This window comes from Arachis hypogaea, chromosome 13, assembly GCF_003086295.3.
Source record: "Arachis hypogaea cultivar Tifrunner chromosome 13, arahy.Tifrunner.gnm2.J5K5, whole genome shotgun sequence".
In the NCBI taxonomy this organism is placed as follows: domain Eukaryota; kingdom Viridiplantae; phylum Streptophyta; class Magnoliopsida; order Fabales; family Fabaceae; genus Arachis; species Arachis hypogaea.
In genome coordinates, this window is record NC_092048.1 from 54,192,044 (window position 1) to 54,211,111 (window position 19,068).

At 32.1% G+C, this 19,068-nt stretch overlaps 1 protein-coding gene across 1 annotated transcript; it reads right to left on the reverse strand.

Annotated features, from left to right (window-relative positions):
* Positions 1 to 207: 207 nt before the first annotated feature.
* On the reverse strand, positions 208 to 8,617 carry LOC112738376 (3-oxoacyl-[acyl-carrier-protein] synthase II, chloroplastic). Its single transcript, XM_025788807.3, has 14 exons — positions 8,037 to 8,617; positions 6,482 to 6,690; positions 6,204 to 6,407; positions 5,866 to 5,976; positions 5,667 to 5,762; positions 5,512 to 5,557; positions 5,349 to 5,428; positions 4,659 to 4,727; positions 4,295 to 4,379; positions 2,065 to 2,219; positions 1,856 to 1,936; positions 1,707 to 1,766; positions 1,423 to 1,576; positions 208 to 726 (listed from the first exon to the last, which is right to left on the reverse strand). Exons 1-13 carry the CDS (start codon positions 8,242 to 8,244, stop codon positions 1,460 to 1,462), a joined length of 1,521 nt encoding a protein of 506 aa, XP_025644592.1. The 5' UTR covers positions 8,245 to 8,617; the 3' UTR covers positions 208 to 726; positions 1,423 to 1,459.
* Positions 8,618 to 19,068: the final 10,451 nt, after the last annotated feature.

The window sequence follows — 19,068 nt, forward strand, 5'->3', positions numbered from 1 at the left end:
GAAACATCATATATCATATTTCATTCATCTAGAGTAATAATAAATCTTAATAAAAATCTTATATACTATATCAAGGGTACGATAGAAAGATTGAGTTTGGAAATTTGCACATGAAATTCTCAGGTGGACTAATCATATACTAAAGATGATATCATCATCTCCAAGTCAGTATTTTATTTTTTTAAATTTCAATCAACACCACGTCGGTTGAAAACTGTAATAAACGGTAGTGTGTTAAAATTACTTTTTTATGGTTCTAATGCTGGTTTTGACCTTAAAAAAAACTGGGTTCTAGCGCAATGCTGGCCACCCATTACACGACAGGACTTTATAGGTATAACCTCTCTGATTCAGCGAAAAATGTAACCTAACATTTATCCAGCTTAAGAAAAACAGTTACAATTGATTTATGTCCAATCTATGGTCTTCTCCTGGTAGATAGATGGGAATAAAACAATGTCCATGTCCCCATCAAGTTTTTTGTTGTCCAACTGTTACATTCAAATTCCTACTCTAGCCATTCATGGTCAAATAGGAACTTTCTGGCCGCTGATAGACCCAATTCTAACTTCACTAGCAGGCGGCAGCAACGGACAATCTCCGGAGACTTTGATTCAGAAGGGTCACCTCATAAATCTTTCTGAACATAATGATCATCACACCACATACATGTTTAACTTAACCAAGGGAGTAGTGTTAGTATGCAACACTTTGCCCGGTTAACAACTGCAAGATACAACCATGAGACTTAAAACCTATCAGAGGCAAATTGAGTGAAATCTAGCGTCTCTGTGATCAAGAATTTATATGTTACATGTTTAGCAATTAGCAGTAGAAGCATAATTTGAAACAAAATCAGGACCATAAGCGGAAATTTTTTTTATAAAAAATGTAGTTAACAAATAAAAATAATTGTAAAAAGCTTTTCTTTAGCCTATAAAATTGCTATAGTATTTAAATAAAATAAATATAAAAGTACTTTTCCCTTTTTATATTCAAAATTTAAAAGATAAAACAGGAATTTAAGGGATTGCTTGGTTTGTATTTCCATTTTGAAGGGAACAAAAAAAAAAGATTTTATTACGTTTACTATTCTTTTTCTTTCTTCATGAAATTCTAAAAAATTAAAGATAAAAATAGGGGGAGAAAAAACCAAACAAACACTTCTACTTCCTCATTATTTGGCACATTCAAAACTCAATATATTTGGAAACTAGACTATCCTGAATTTTCGAAGGCAAAGATATTTGGAGAAAGTATTCCTAATTTTTCCAGAAGCAGCTTTATATCTAATTCTCAGAAACGGGGTAATTTTCTTGTTCTGCAATATTTTAAGAGGAGAAAAAAGAACTAAAACACAATTTTAAAAGTAGTTTTTTAGGTAGCTAATCACAAATAGGCCCTATTCTACATGCTACATACCTTTATAATTAAGGAAGCACATAGACTGCAACATGTTTTATTTGAAAGGGGAGAATATGATGGAGGAATTGTGGCCACCAAAACCAAATGAATTAGACAGTGCTGCCTTGACTTCCAGTCTCTCCTTCTTTGGGCCCACAAGCACATTAGCATCCTGGTTTTTCGTTCAGTTATGTAGTTAACCAAAAGTAGAGAATTTAACCATATAAATGGTAGTCGACACACTTTCAAAAGAAAAATTTAAAAATAAAATAGGGAGAGACTGGTGCAAAAAAATATCATACCACTCCTTTGTCTGGGCTTTCCAGATTGATATTGGGATGAATCCACCCTGTCCTTATTGCCTACAAAAAGAAAAAGAAAAACTGAAGCTCAATATCTGTTCAGTGAAAGTTTCGCTAATTATATTTCATAGAAGATTCAGTATTTTCACCTGCACTGTTGCAACAGCTTCGACTCCACCAGCTGCCCCTAGAAGATGGCCAATCATAGATTTAGTGGAATTCACTTTAAGCTGTGGAACAAGAGACCACCGTAAGCACAATAATAAGGTAATCAGGGGAATAAACTAAAGCAATTAGAAGGGTAAGAGATAACGATTACCTAAAACGATCCATATTATAGGTAACAAGGTAAATTTACCTCAGGATTGCGACCGAAGCAATGCATCAGAGCCTGGTACTCCTTGAGATCTCCAGCCGGCGTAGACGTGGCATGTGCATTTATGTAGTTCACATCCTCTTTTGATAGTCCCGAGTGAGTTAGTGCCTTTTCAATGCAAAGAATCACACCAGCCCCTGTTTGAAATGTGATAATTAGTTTACATGCATATTGCAGGGAATAGCTGGCTATAAATAGGAATAAGAGATGGAGAACTGGAGAGTCATAATTAAGAACTTGAAAAAGATTTTCGATATATGAGAAAACTCTTAGCTTATCCCTCAATATTCGTATAGAGATTCAGGGTTTTTGGCCATTGACCAAGAACTAGAAAAAAACATTCTTGTCTACCTACTAAGGTAGAATAAAAAGAACTTCATGCAAGCTTAACCCATGCATGATCTCCCATGATAAATAACAGCCCAATGCACAAGCATCCTGCATTATGCAAATCTTATCTCGCAATGGTCTTGTATTAAACTTTCTAGGTTCTTCCAAAGCATGCCTTGGCAGAATTTGTACAAGATGGTCATTCCAAAACCATTACTCCAATAAGAAGAGACAACATGACAACATTATTCCAAAACCACCAGAAATTTTGTTAAATTTAGAACAAAAGCCAAGGTTGTGTTTGGCACCATTGTCAATTTGTTGCTGAAATAGTTCTCCTGACCTTGAAAGACAAACAAGAACAGTAAGAACAATACGATGAAAATAACATCATCAAAGCCTTGTCCTCTACTCCTCTTAGGTGGGATCAATTGCACTAATTACATAACACTTTAGCATTCTATCACAAGTCATGTCTACTGTTATTAAACAATTAAAATTAAACTTACTGGTTTTGCCTATAGTTGTTCATAGTCTGTTCCTCTAACTCCATGGCAAGATATCATTACATCTACTCTACTTAGAGAAGCTGAACAGACCTTCTCAATGTATGTCCAATAACCTAAAGCAAAACTGTACCAACTTTTCTACAATAGGCACTATAGTAGCTTTCTGTCTAATACATTCATTTCAAAACATATCTTGTATGGTATATCCACTCAACCAACCGGCATCCACATCTCTACTACATTGATCTTATTTTGGTGTAAGCTTTTTTCTATTGCCCATTGTTCAGTACTATAATGCTTAAGTCTTATAATTGCACAATAAAGTTTAGGGCCGGGTGGATATTGTCACTCCCAATTTGATAATGTCACTCCATTACATGTTATTTCCAAATTACCCTACATGGAATATTTTCCCATCACCATGAAAAAATCACATTCGAGAGGAGTAGCAAAATCAATTTTGGGAGTGGCAATAACAATATCAATTCCCTCCTTAAAGTTTTCCCTAAAAAGTGAGCAGTGAGATCATAATATGTGTGTGTATCTTTGTGTCTACATAGATGTGTGTGTTTCAGATCATTTTCATCTAGAAGTTATTCAAAGCCTCAAAGAAACAGAATAACATTTTTAACATTAACATAGCAGATTTTCTTTCTTGTACTTTGAAATAGATCATTTTAGAACACTTCCAAGCATTCTCCACAGCCAAATAAATGTAAAAACGGCAGTAGCTTTTAACAAGTTAAAGTCCACTTTTTTGTAAAATATAATTCATCCACAGAAGTCCTCATATTCAAACATGTATAACATACAACTCTAAACAAAGAAAAATTCTAATGCAATGTTCAATTTAGGGTTATAGTGAGTAGAAAAACATTGTGAAATCTATATTTGCACACAAAGAATACATGAAAAGGCTGATATAAATCAGGATCTATGAGCCATCACACCAAAATTCATTCAGTGCATATCTACCATTCTTCAAAGTCAAATAATTTTTGTTTCTTCAAAACACTAACTTTAAGAGGGTTTATTCCTTACTCCCAAAAATAAATAAAAAAAAAATTAAAATTACAATCAGGAGAACGCATATTTGCTAAACGACTGTCTTTGTGAACTTGAACAAGAGAAATAAAATGACACCAAAGCAGCATTTTCATTTAACCTCATGGTTCCAGGATCGCAAAGCCAGAGAAAACAAGAGTTTCATTTACCACTTAGTTATTGTTATTGTTATTGTTATCATAAAACAAGAGTTTCATTTACCACTTGGTTATTATTATTGTTATTATTAGTGTTATTGTTATTGTTATTATTATTGTTATTCTTATATGAATAACTGAGAAGGCCTTAATGAAGATTTAACATTTTACCATCAGGGTGAGGCTCCGTCATATGATAAGCATCACAAGTGAAGCTTCCACCACGGAACTCTGCATATATTTCTGCTCCTCTTTGCTGCATCCAAAAAAACAAATTAGATGGCGTTCAATTTAAAAGTTAAAATGAAACATGGTACGAGAAATATAAGCAGTGTTAACTAAAACAAGAAGTTTGAAGCCTAGGAGCATGATTCCAACACGGGATAGGACAATGGTCAGAGCAACATTGTTTTTCTACTCTTGGAAGAAACTGAAGGATGAGAAGAAATATATAAAGTAGTATTGCAGTAATATCTATAGCAAAGTTTTTCAAAGGTGGTTCCACTATCAAATACTTATATTACAATAGAAGTACCTTAGCATGCTCTAACTCTTCTAAAAGCAAAACTCCAGCCCCTTCACCCATGACAAATCCATCGCGGTTCTGTTATAACATAAATTAGTTCTTAGCATCTGAAATTCAAGGCATGGTAAATAGTAACAATGATAGTAGATGTTGTTTATGAACAGAACACCAAGCATTACAATAGTCTAATAACTATTCATGTTGTTAAAAGTTGTTTATGAATGTTGAACCTGATGAATTAACTCCCTTTAAGAATTGAGCATAATTTCTCATTATCAATTTCGGCTACTTTTAGACATCAAGAAATTCTGATTTCTGATTGTTATGGTTTCTCTTTCAACTTCAGGCTGTGTCTTTCCCATTTTATTCCTATACAATGATATGAAAAGTCATTTCTTATTAAACACTGTTGAATATATAAGACAGTCAGAAAGTTTTGTAAAAGGTAGAACATAGACGTGCAAATCCTTCAAACATATTGAATAGTTTGAGTAAAGTAAGCTTCCTCAGTTACTCGATTTCTTTAAAAGACAAGAAATAGCACATACTAATCCAACTTCCAACAGAGTGTGTGAGTATATATAGAGATAGTGAGAGAGAGAGAGAGAGATATAAGAAAAAAAAAATATGAGAACTCAAGAACATAAATGGGAAAAAAAAAATAAAAAAGGACAAGTATTAGGATTCCTAAAGCATTACGCTATCCCAAGGGCGTGAAGCTTTAGTAGGATCGCTGTTTCTCTGAGAGAGTGCCCTGCATGCCACAAAGCCTCCCAAGCCTATACAAATCATTTTTAGATTATATATCAGATATGATGGTGTGTTGTATAAGCTGGAAAGAGTGAGGAAAAAAATAGGATACCAATTGGTATAATAGCAGAATCTGAACCACCACAAAGCATCATGTCCTACAGATAAACTCAAATTTGTTAATGCCTTTCAATAACATGATCGTAGTTGCAGCTTTCTTCTCAACAATTTTTCCAGAAAAATGTTATAAAAATCAGAAATACTTACAGCTTCACCTCTAATTATATGGTTTGCTGCATTAAGTATACAGAAATTGCTTGTAGCACAAGCTGTGGAGATTGAATAATTAGGGCCCATCCAACCCTACAATGTTCATAAATGTTAATTTGTTAGAAGCTTAAGTGTGCGTGTGTAAGACACCTATTTATGGTATCCACGATAAGGACAAAATTTTATTTAAACAGACCAAATCCATAGCAAGAATGGCAGAACCCATATTTGTCGTTGCAAATGGTACACAAAATGGATTCATCTTCTTATATGATATTCGTAAAGCTTCAATAGCATCACTGAAAACCTGTTCAGAAAACAGAGAAAAGTTAAGGTAGTCAATAAACCAAAGCAAATAAATTGCAAAAAAGGCCTTCCGGCACCATATTGGATTGTATTAGATAATAACTTCAATACGCCATTACGCCTCCCTACACATGTTACAAAGTTTCTTAATATTGAACTTCAAAATCTGACACAAGTCCCTACTTGCTCAATTGCTTTATCTAAAAATATAAAAGATTGAATGATTACCTTCATCCCACCCATTGCTGAGCCAATTAAAACCCCACATTTTTGTTTATTTAACTCGTTCATTATGTCTTCAGTGATTCCACCATCAACCAACGCTTTTTTCCCAGCTATTAACATATACAACATAAATTTATCCAATCTCTTTGAGAGCTTTGGCGCTACCCAACCGTCAGCTGAGACAGACTTGATCTCGCCAGCAATCCTCTGCATACAGCATACTAAGAACAAAAGCTACAGCAGGAAACAACTCAGTACAATATGAATGAAATGTTAATTACCGTTGGAAATTCTGCACAATCAAAAGCATTAATCTCGCTTATGCCACTAACACCATCAAGTAAATTTTTGTAGAAGACATCTGCATCATGACCAAGTGGCGTTACCACACCCATGCCTGTCACAACTACTCGTCTTTCCTTCGTAGGAGGTTTTTTCGAAACTGTAGTAGCTTCTTGAGCAGGTTGCAAAGCTATGGCCATTATTTTACCTTGAAAATATTTTAATGCAATGCAAATGTCAGCAATTATATGAATATTTGACCATGAATCATAGTCAGCACAACACCGTCTTTGAAATTAGAATACTTAACCCTAGTATCCTACCACTCAAGAAAGTAATGCCAACAGCTTTGTGAGTACCTACCAGTTATAAGGAATTAAGCAATAAATGACATTGATATTTATAAGGGGCATGGAACTACAACCTAGAGATGCACATTAATATTGAGCGGTGAATGTAACCAACAACATAGACTAGATATGCTTAGGGTATGTTCAGTTCATGTGGTAAAAGTGAGGTGGAATTTTGATGGATGAGTTTGGTGTGTAAAATTATACATGCAATACATCAATGAAAACTTCCACCCCCATTTTTGCCTACCACCAGGCATACCCTTAGCCTTAAGTAAAATAAGTTGTTGTAAATCTACAACAACAAACGACGCTGCCAAAATTTTATCACATGGTATGTGAATCATGATGGACCACTGAACCAAAACTAAATCAACCACTATATGCACACAGAAAGTCTAAATAAGAGCATATCCAAAAGTGTTCACACTTTATGGAATTTGAAGATGTAGGAGAAAAACCAATCAACACAACAACAAATAAGTTTATTCCAATTAGGTGAGAAAATTACAAAACCAGCAGCCATTTACAATAGAGCCTTCTCCACTCACAATAGCTTTAAAGTTCAGAAAAATAGGAAGCTCACAAAATTTTATATTATGCAGAATTGCAGATACCAATTCTGTTTATACTTTATATTAATGAACAACTTGCATGAGACTAGAGGAAAATAAAGCCACCGTTACAAAGTCAAATTGGTAAGTTTTCAGAAGAATAAATCACGTAGTTTTTATTCATCCCCTTCGTGATGATTTTTGATAGCTGACTGTTCCATAAACAAATAACAAACCACAATTTTTCTGCCAATTGTGCTTAGCTAAGTGAAACTTTGTTTCTCGGTAACATCCATACAAATTCAAACCTCGTTCATCTCTACTCTATCTAATGAATCAAACCAATTAATAAATAGAGCAAATATTTGCATCCAAAAATAAAACAAAAAAAAATTAACATAACTAACAAAAATAAATAAATAAATAAATAATAACAAATGAATAAATAAAGCAGAGGCGAAAGCTTTTTTATAACTCACGAGAAGAATCCATCAACCAGAAATAGCAAACACCAGATTTCATAGTTAATCAGAGACGAATTGAAAAACAAACGTAATACTAGTAACAAGAAATGAAAGAGAGTAAAATCTGAAGTTGAGATTAAGTAGAAAAAAATTATAAAAAAAAGAAAAGAGAAGATAAAAAATTACGAGAAAGAGGCATTCGATTAGTGCGAGTGCGGGTGCGATTGAAGGCAGAGGTGGATCGAGGAGTAAAGGAGGAGCGGGTCACGTGGGTGCGGCGGCGGGAGCACGTGAGGGAGGGGGAGTGGTCGGAGTGGGACGTGAGGGACATGCAGGCGGCGACGAGCCACGTGCAGAGTGGAGAGGAGGCAGCAAAGGCAGAAGAGAAAGCCATCGAAGAAGTGTTGGATGTGGGAGATGAAGAGTCGCAGTGGGTGGTGATGGAGAAGAGTGGTGAATAGTGGTAACTGCATTCAAGAGAGTGAGAATGAGAAAGAAATAAATAAATAAATAAAGGAAGGGTTCAAGAAGCGGCAGGTTTTGTTGGTTGGTGTGTGCTGTTGTGGTTTAGTGTTAGTGGCTTGTTGCAGTGTGAGTGTGAGTGTGGTGCGGTGAGACGTTCTCAGAACTCCGAAGAAGACGACGCCAAGTGTTCTCTCTCTCTCTCCTCAAATCAGACTGGGAGAGACAGACAAACAATAATACAATTTAACATACAAAAATACAATTCGATACAATTCGATCAATAACTGAAAATTACTTTACCACTATAAGTGGGCTAATTTTTTTTTTATATGAAAAAAAAACTATCAGTATTTTTATTGAAAATGGAATTATTTGATTTAATTATATACAAATTTTGTAGGTAGAGAGTGAAACATTCAAAATTTATATTAAACACGTGTTAATATTTTGGTTGACCATATTTTCTATATATCTAGAATATTGTAATACAATTTAAATATTAATATTCAACTAAAATATTATATTCATTTTTATATTAAAAATAATTTCTTCTATAAGTGTCTTTTCTATATTTTGTTATTGTTTATTCAATTATTAATGTGTGAAATAATAATTATTTTAAAATTAATTAAGTGCTTATTTTGGTGGTATTAAATTGATAAAAAAAATTAATAAAAAAAGATCTTTTTTAATTTTTTATTATATATGATAAATTTTTAGTAGTAAAAATAAAAATACTAAAAATATTTTAAGAATATTTTTTTAAAAAAAAATATAATTTTTATGTAATAAATAAACAAAAAAGTATTTTTATATTATTGTACTTAAATATAATTAATAGATAAAAAAAATTTGAATGAGATATTTAAATATAAAATTATTTTTATTTTTGTAAAATATTTTTAAAAAAGGATAAATCGAAAAAAAAAATTTTAAAAGCTCATCCAAATAAACTCTAAGATAGAAATTAATAATTATAGATGTTAATTTTTTTTTCTAATGAGAGATTATAGATGTTGATTTAAAAATTTTAGAATGTAGACAACCTATTCAAAAAGACTATCCACTAATTATATAAAGAATTGATAATTGATGATGTCAAAACCAATTTTGAAATAATGTAATTTGTGTTTCGTAATCTTTTAAGTAAAAAATTAATTTTGACAAAATTAATAATGATCAAATAGTGATAATCAAAATTAATTTAAATTTTTTTATAACAAATATTTGTTGTAGAAATATGAAACATGACAAATTTTTTATTTAAGTTCTTTTTGTTAAGGAAATGTGATTACGAATTTTGTATTAATTACAAAACTATCTAGAAAAAATTTTGATTATCTAACATAAGATGTTTATTCTGTTTATGTCAAACAAAAGATGAGAAGTGTAACATTTCTACTTTTAGCATATCATATTTAAGTCATAATAGTATTAATCGCTAGAAATTATCACTCTGTCAATTTATAGAATTTTATACATGTATAGTTTATATGGCATATGAGCATGTCATGGGAAATGGATCCTCTCCATTTTTTTTGTCACTGGAGAGAATAAAGTGTAATCTCCCACCTTTAATTCTACAAGTGGGACCAAAAATAAATAAGAGAGAGAATGCAATGAAGGGTGAGATCTTCCACTGGATACCATCCAGTTTTTTTTCCACTGGAGAGGATCCAATCCCCATGTCATACAAAATGTAGACGGTTATCAACTGAGAAAAATCAGCCTCAGGCATTACGAAGCAAATAAGGTGGGTAAGTGGGATCATATGCATAAAAGACATAAGCGTAATCTGTGAACAACCATATCATACATGGTGCGGTAAAGGCTTAGCATATAAATCGCAATAGTTCAAGAAAAACATAACAACTCAGATATAATTACCACCTTTACACAGAAATATATATACAGTATATATAATATATAAATATGCGACAACCGAAATCCAGGCCCATGTAGCAGCTCCTAATCTGGATCTCGGGCTAGTTAAGATAGTAAAAACCTGACCCTCAGCAAAATACTAACAAAGGAGAGGGAAAATATACTGTAGCTTTTAGAGCGTCATGTCCTATTGAGAGCCATCAAAATGCAAAAGTGTCCCTGAGCGTCGCCATCCCTTACACATAGGTGTTAGGATTTGGTTGAATTAGTCCCACATTACTTAGGATAGCAAATGGAGTGGGTGGCCTAGGCTATAAATATGAGGCTAAGTTCTCCATATTTTTTGCACCAGTCGAAAACATTTAAAGCTTGTATCTGACTTTTCTTTTCTCTATACTCTTTGATTAGAGAGTGTTGTGAGGTGTAGTTAAATATTTGCTTTAAGAGTGTGGGTGTACTGGGGTGCCGGTGTTAGAGAGAAAGAAGTCTATGTGTTGTAACAATTTTTACATAGTGACATTCTTTGGTTGTCATTTGACAACGACCGTGGTTTTTTTCTCCAGTAATTGGGATTTTCCACGTTAAATTCTTGTGTTGTGATTGTGTCTATTTTATTTCTCTGTAAAAGGTATTTTCTTAAGGGAGAATGGTGTATTATTCCTAACATGTGGTATCAGAGCTTCGGTTCAGTGGGATTTATGCTTAGTATGCTCTGATACCACATGTTAGGAATAATACACCATTTCCCCTTGAGAAAATACCTTTCACAGAGAAATAAAATAGACACAATCACAACACAAGAATTTAACGTGGAAAACCCCAATTACTGGAGAAAAAAACCACGGCCGTTGTCAAATGACAACAAGAGAATATCACTATGTGAAAATTGTTACAACACATAGATTTCTTTCTCTCTAACACCGGCACCCCAGTACACCCACATTGCTTAGGATAGCAAATGGAGTGGGTGGCCTAGGCTATAAATATGAGGCTAATTTCTCCATATTTTTTGCACCAGTTGGAAACACTTAAAGCTTGTATCTGACTTTTCTTTTCCTCTATACTCTTTGATTAGAGAGTGTTGTGAGGTGTAGTTAAATATTTGCTTTGAGAATGTGGGTGTACTGGGGTGCCAGTGTTAGAAAGAAAGAAGTCTATGTGTTGTAACAATTTTTACATAGTGATATTCTCTGGTTGTCATTTGACAACGGCCGTGGTTTTTTTCTCCAGTAATTGGGGTTTTCTACGTTAAATTCTTGTGTTGTGATTGTGTCTATTTTATTTCTCTGTGAAAGGTATTTTCTCAAGGGAAAATGGTGTATTATTCCCAACATGAGTGTATTATTCCCAACATGTGGTATCAGAGCTTCGGTTCGGTGAGATTTATTCTTAGTATGCTATGTGGTTGCAGCCTAGTCTGACCTTCCACATCAGAAAAAAATTTTGTCCTGTGGTTTGAGGTTGACCTTTGATTGTTGTTGTTGTTGCTGAAAGGCAGTGTGACACTGTGAGAGTGCAGTTTGGAAATGTTCTGGCTAAGAAAAGACTTGGTATTTAAGTGTGTCCATTGTGACCCACCTCTCTTTCCTGGGGACCCTTCCTAGTGCACGGTCTACAGTTGAGTTATACTATTCCAGTATACGGTTGTAACAATGTCAGGATATTCAAGTGCTGTGAAGCTTGAAATAGAGAAATTTGATGGAAGAATCAATTTTGGCTTGTGGCAAATACAAGTCAAGGATGTGTTGATACAATCAGGTTTGCGCAAGGCGTTGAAGATGATGTTCTCTAGAAGATAAGAAGTATCCTCATGGTATTGCCGCACTGCCATGGATAAGGAAAAGTTGTGGCAATCGGGTCCACAATTGCACACGGGCATTGGTTGGCGTTGAGATGCAAGGTGTGTGGCGGAGTTATGTCGATGGCTGAAGAACTTCCAGGAAAAGCCAATTTGGAAGTTGCACCATGAATTTTCAGCAAGGTTTCGATCTGTACCAAGGAAAAATGCTTGGAGTGGTCTAATTCCAAGTGAGTATACCTTCATGGTGGAGTATGATAGTTCTCTGAACTATGATTGTCGGTATAGACAATGGCAGCAAAGAATTGTCGGTGTTGACTATGGAAGCTGAAGATGTGTGACTATTTTAATCAAGGTGGAGATTGTTAGGATTTGGTTGAATTAGTCCCACATTGCTTAGGATAGCAAATGGAGTGGGTGGCCTAGGCTATAAATATGAGGCTAAGTTCTCCATATTTTTTGCACCAGTCGGAAACACTTAAAGCTTGTATCTGATTTTTCTTTTCCTCTATACTCTTTGATTAGAGAGTGTTGTGAGGTGTAGTTAAATATTTGCTTTGAGAGTGTGGGTGTACTGGGGTGCCGGTGTTAGAGAGAAAGAAGTCTATGTGTTGTAACAATTTTTACATAGTGATATTCTTTGGTTGTCATTTGACAACAACCGTGATTTTTTTTTTCTCCAGCAATTGGGGTTTTCCACGTTAAATTCTTGTGTTGTGATTGTGTCTATTTTATTTCTCTGTGAAAGGTATTTTCTCAAGGGGAAATGGTGTATTATTCCCAACAATAGGCTATCTTTGGCAAACGCGTTAAAAAGGAAAAAAAATTTAATTTTTGGTTTGACAAATTTTTTTTTATAAATGCAGAAGTGATTTTGTTACAGGCAAAAAGATTCGATGGTCCTATAACATTTGGACCATTAAATAATCCCATAATAAAACATATTTTTCAAGTTTTTTAATAACTGCAAAATAGTCCTTATTTAATTTTAATTATAAATTAGTCTTTTATATATTATTTAATTAGAAAAATCTATTTTTTATTTTATAAATTATTTTTTTATTATTCATCTATCATATTTATTGAGAATAAAAAACTAAAACAATAATAAATTAGATCTTTCATTAATCGTAATAAATATTTTACAATCTTAATGCATCATAATTTTATCATTGATCCAATTACATACGTATTGAGTTGGATAAATGGTGTTTGTTAAAAATTCAATCGATTGAAATTCAGGCTTCCCAAACTTCAATCGATTGAAATTGATACACAATCGATTGAATTTTGTAAGGCGGGTGGGATTTTTCTTATTCAATCGATTGATTATGTTGCTTTGGATTTAATTAATTCAATCGATTGGTTCTGTTACCCCATGATAAATTATTTTCCAAAACCCCATTTTTCAACTTTAATTCCCCAAATACGAGTTTTTGTATGCAAAGCAAGTTCGCCGCACTATAATTTTTATAGAGTTTGCCTAACCCCAACGAACTTCACTTCAAATTCTAAAAAAAATGGCTCTTAAACTTTACAATAGACAATGACAACTATTATCATTGTCTCCAAGGTACATAGGAGTACACAATAATATTGGAGAAATAATATTTTTTTTAATTTATAATGAGAAAAAATTCTGGTTAAATATGCCTTATTTTCGTGTATCTGTGTATTTTTTGGAGACGATGATAATGGTTGCCATTAATGTTGAAAAAACTATGTTTGTTATCGGTGTATTTTTGTGTACTCATGTACTCTTGTAGACAATGATAATGGCTTAAAAATTTGAGTTTCGTTGGTTTTGAAAAAAATTCAAGTGAAATTCGCCGGGGTTAGGCAACTCTATAAAAATTATAGAGTTCGGGAGGTCGGACAAACTCTATAAAAAATATAGAGTGTGGCTTACTCGCCCTAAATAAAAAAAATCGTATTTGAAAAATTAAAGTTGAAAAATGGAATTTTGAAAAATTATAATTTTTTTTTAAATGATAAGTAAAAATGATTTTAGTGTTATAGGAAGTGATCCGTACCCACAACATCGGACTGCCGTTATATCTCGGAAAAATCACGTTCAACAAACAGAGCGCGGAATAACAGATCGGACTTTCAACGTTCATCCTCGAGATAAGAACACGTCACTAAAATCGGATACGGGGCCGAGAATCTCAAGGCCCCTAACGTATCCTCCCACCTTAAATACAGCTACGCAGATAGCTCAAAGGCATTCACTACTAACTACACATCACTCAAATCACTTTCAACTCTCTCAGGAAGTTCGCTATTTACTTTTATTATTCTTAGTTTACTCCTGAGCAAAAGCTTCAGAGTCCTTTTGCAGGTACCTCCCACTGCTCGGACGAGGCTCGAATTAGGAACGCGGCACCCTTCGAGGAGAGACGTACAGGAACCCTCGTGGTAGCCTCCGACCAATACCTCGACTCGAGCACCAGGCAGGAACAGGAAGTGTACTGGAATTTTTTTTATTGGTAAATTTTGAAGATGTCAGGTATATTTTACAGACATTGAGATGGATGAGTAATACTGGACGATGACATTAACCAGCAAGAAGAACTAGTATGTGACTAAGATATGATGGATAAACAATATGAATCTGAATAAGATTTTGGAGATGAATTTACTATGGGAATAACAGAACCAATCGATTGAATTAACTAAACCCATATTGCTTTGATGATTTCAATCGATTGTGTATCAATTCCAATCGATTGAAGTTTGGAAAGCCTGAATTTCAATCGATTGGTTTGTGCATCCAATCGATTGAATTTTTAACAAACACAATTTTTCTAACCCAATACGTATGTAATTGGATCAATGATAAAATTATGATCGATTAAGATTGTAAAATATTTATTACGATTAATGGAAGATCTAATTTATTATTGTTTTAGCTTTTTATTCTCAATATACATGATAGATGAATGATAAAAAATAATTTATAAAATAAAAAATAAATTTTATAATTAAATAATATATAAAGGACTAATTTGTAATTAAAATTAAATAAGGACTATTTAACAGTTATTAAAAAAACTTAAAAAATATGTTTTATTATAGAACCATTTAATGGTTCAAACGTTTTGAGACCATAGAATCCGGTGCCCTAAAACTACATTTACAAAAAGCAATAATTTTTAACTTCTGCATTTTCTTAACGGACTTTTAGCCATGAATACTAAACATTTATTTATCTTTTACCAACTTGATCCTTAATGCATATTATTGTATTATTTATAAAATTTTTGTTATTTATATTTATATGGGGTCTATTTTTTATTATTTATTATTTTTATATTTGTATCAACTATTTGTTTGACATTTGTACACTTTTATAATTGTGATTTTTGTATATTATATTTGTTATTATCTTTTTATAATATGATTTATTGATCCTATTAAGTAAAGTAAATTAAACAAAAAATTAAACGTAAATAATAATAATAGTAAAAAGCTATAGCATACTAGAAAAGAGTACTAAAAATACTAAGAATATACTATATAAAAAACATTATCAAGAACTTTTAAATTTATTTCAATCACTACAAAGTAAATTTTAATTTTTTATTATTTTTAGTATTCTCTTTTATAATTGTAATTCTCGTATACTATGTTTTAGTGTAATTTTTTTATAATATAGATTATGATTTCATTAAAAAAGATAAATTAAATAAAAAATTAATCATAGATAATAATAAAATCATAAACGTTAAATTTTAATAATATTAAGAATAAGATTATTGAGAGTACTAGAATAAAAGTACGATGTAAAAAAAATACTAAATTAACATTCTCACATTAATACTTGAAAAATGTAACATATTTGATTATATATATATATATATATATATATATATATATATATAATTTATATTTATATTTTTATTTTTATTTAAAAATATATTTTGTCTATTTTTATATGTTATTTTTATTTTAGTAAGTAAATATTAATTTTATTATAAAATTAACTAATAAGATCTATTCAAATATCTAAATTAAAATGATAGGATAATATAAAAAAAATTATTTAAGTTGATGTCTATTTTAGTAATTTTTTATCTAAAGGTAATTTTAAATAGTACAAGCCAAACAATATTTATTTTACTATAATTCATTTTGATACAAAAATTGTTAATCACACCTATAGTCGTTGGTAATGCCTGCAGCTCCTCACTCATATCGCCGCTATCGTCGTAAGTGTCCGAGACTATCTCCACATCCTCCTCAAAATAGATAGATGGCCATTGACCAACCAATGCCTCTTCCAAAAGTCTGATCTGGTCCACCAACTACTGTATACAGTGATGGATTTTCAAAAAATTTATGTTTGAGGGGTAAAAATAATACACATTACTATCAAAAGATATATTAATTTAAATTAAAAATATAAAAGTGCACATTAATTATTCAAATACAAAAAAATAAAAAATTATATTAGTCGCTAACTTTCTTCGCTTCAAATCTTGAAGGTATTTCTCTTCTTATTTTCATATTTTAAAAATGTTGAATAATTGTTTTATTATCAATTTGATTGAATGTCTCTCTTTCTATATATGTAACCAAACAATCATTCAACCACTCATCTCCCACTCATCTCCTATTCATAGCAGAAAATGTTCTCTCAACTGATGTGCGTTGCCACAGGTAGAATCAAAGCTAATTTCAACAGAAGAAACTCCAATGGGTAAACAATATACTTTTTTGTCTCAACTAACTTTTGAGATAGTCCACTGATTCCATTTATATTTGAGAATTGATCATCAAGATGCATATCTAATATAAAATTCTCAAGTTGACTATCAAGTGCCAAAAGTTGAGTAGAAGAGAATTCATGTGGATAAAATTCAGCTAAACGAAGCAACTTCTTATCAAATGCAAAAAACGAGTCACTTGGATTCAAACAAGCTATACAAAGAAGTAGCTCGATATTTACCTCTGTAAAACGATTGTTAAGCTCTTGAAGTTATCTATCAACCACTTGATAAAATAATTCAACTTGAAAATGATGCAAGTTTGAGACCTTTTGGATTTTGCGCCATGATCTTCCTTGTGTTACGAATATGTCATTCATATTTGGAACAAGAATATTGTGACTATCACAAAACAGTGAAATTTCATTGAGCAAAGAGGACCAACCATCTTCTTTTATATTTTATAATTGTTGTTTGGACACTTTAACCAATGTCATAGCATTTATAATGTCTTGATTACTTTTTTGTAGAGCTTGAGACAACTCATTAGTAACTCCTAATATACTTTTCATCAAATGTAAATTGAATACAAATTCAAAAGATTGAATATGATTCAATAATTGACATGCTTCAGCTCTTTGTTCAAGATTATTTCCATCTTTCTCAATGACTTTTGGGTCACTACCAGGATCAGCTACCAAACTTTTTACATTGAAATCTAAGAATTTTTTTTTTATTAGAAGAGACTAATGGAGTGACTTCAGATTCTAGTGGTAGCTTTCTTTTGAAATATTTTTCTATTATTATTTCTAAATATAAAAAAATATATATTCTAAATTAGTAAATTAATCAATTCACTTTAAAAAATTATATGCAACATAATTACATATAATAGAATAGAACGAAAGATACACAAATAAATAATAAGGATCACTAAATTGAGAATAAAATAAAATATATAAATTCATAAAAAGAATAAAAAAATAGATTAATACCTAAACTATAATTATTTGAATTAAAATTTGTAATTGAAAATATCAAAAAGAGAAACAATGAAAATCGAAAGATACATAGAGTCATAGAAAGCTATATAAAACAAAATAGAGAATTTAAAATTTACCTTTTGATGAAAAGAAGATGACCACTAGACAAGGAATAGAAAAAGAAGGTTGAAAATATGAAACTAAAAAAAGGGTTTAAGAGAATAAATGAGTGACGGCTGTAATTTAAGAATGGAAGAAGACTAAATTTGATTAGGTTAACTAATAGTCAAAATTATAGAAAGATAAAATGGGCTTGGGACTTTTAATTATTGGGCTTAGTTTATTTGTAGTGGGATCATTTAAATTTTAAAATTGGAGCATATTATATATGTATATTTTTTTTTGTTTAAAATAATAAAATGAGAGTGGAGCCAAGTGCCCCCGATTACTAAGCGTAGGTTCGTGCCTGACTGCATAGGCTAGGGTTTGACTGTAGTTCTGACTGAGACTCTGACAAAAGCTCCAACTGAGCTAGGGATGGATGGTAAGGACCCTCAGGTTGCAACTTAGCAAGAGCTAACTCATACGGTGAATCCGAGTTTAAGGAAAGAGTAAGAAGTGAAAGAAAGAAAGGTTGGTCGTATAGGGTATACATATGAACATGCATCTCACGCCCAAATGAGTGTACTCCCATAGCCTAAGTCATTGTGGGTGGACAGCTCCAGCAACTCCACAAACACCACCATCATCTCCATCTGAATTCTGAAAGGTACAATGAAGGGAAAAGGTGAAAACCTAGGGCATTCTTCTAGATTCAGACAATCACGTGTAAACTAGTCCAATGCATCAATTCCCAAAGTAAGTAATAATAACAACCAATCACAGACAAATACAGAGCACATTCACAAAGAATAATGACAAAGTATAACCATTGAGGATATGCAACAAACAATATGATGCATGTCTGTCCTACTGATAAACCACAATTTTATGGTTTATCTTGTATTGAATTTGGTAGATTTTATCAACTTTTTTTACATTTATTCACTGAAATAGCATAGTTTTATGAATTCTTCCTAATTTGGCTTAAAAGTGAAAACATGCTTTTTAGGCCCTTAATTTGCCAAATTTAATTTACTTTAATTCCATTCGATGCCTTGATGTGTTTGTTAAGTGATTTCAGGCTTATAAGGCAAATATTGGATTGAAGAAATGAAGAAACAGCATGTAAAAGTGGAGAATTCATGAAGAAATGAAGTTTTGAAAATCTGCCGGTGGCGCATACACGTGAACTGAAGTACATGACTCACTTAAAGAAAATGTGGCTGGTGATTTCTGGATTGCTTCAAGTCCATATCCAACTCATTTCTGAAGTATTT

What these genes read in the sequence shown, in the direction of transcription:
- LOC112738376 (XM_025788807.3), bottom strand. Translation starts at nt 8,244, where the DNA reads ATGGCTTTCTCTTCTGCCTTTGCTGCCTCCTCTCCACTCTGCACGTGG. An exon ending in CAGCAATGGGTGGGATGAAG is followed by an intron (nt 5,977 to 6,203) that starts GTAATCATTCAA and finishes TTTTCTGAACAG; the next exon opens with GTTTTCAGTGATGCTATTGA. An exon ending in AAGAGTTAGAGCATGCTAAG is followed by an intron (nt 4,380 to 4,658) that starts GTACTTCTATTG and finishes TTTTGGATGCAG; the next exon opens with CAAAGAGGAGCAGAAATATA.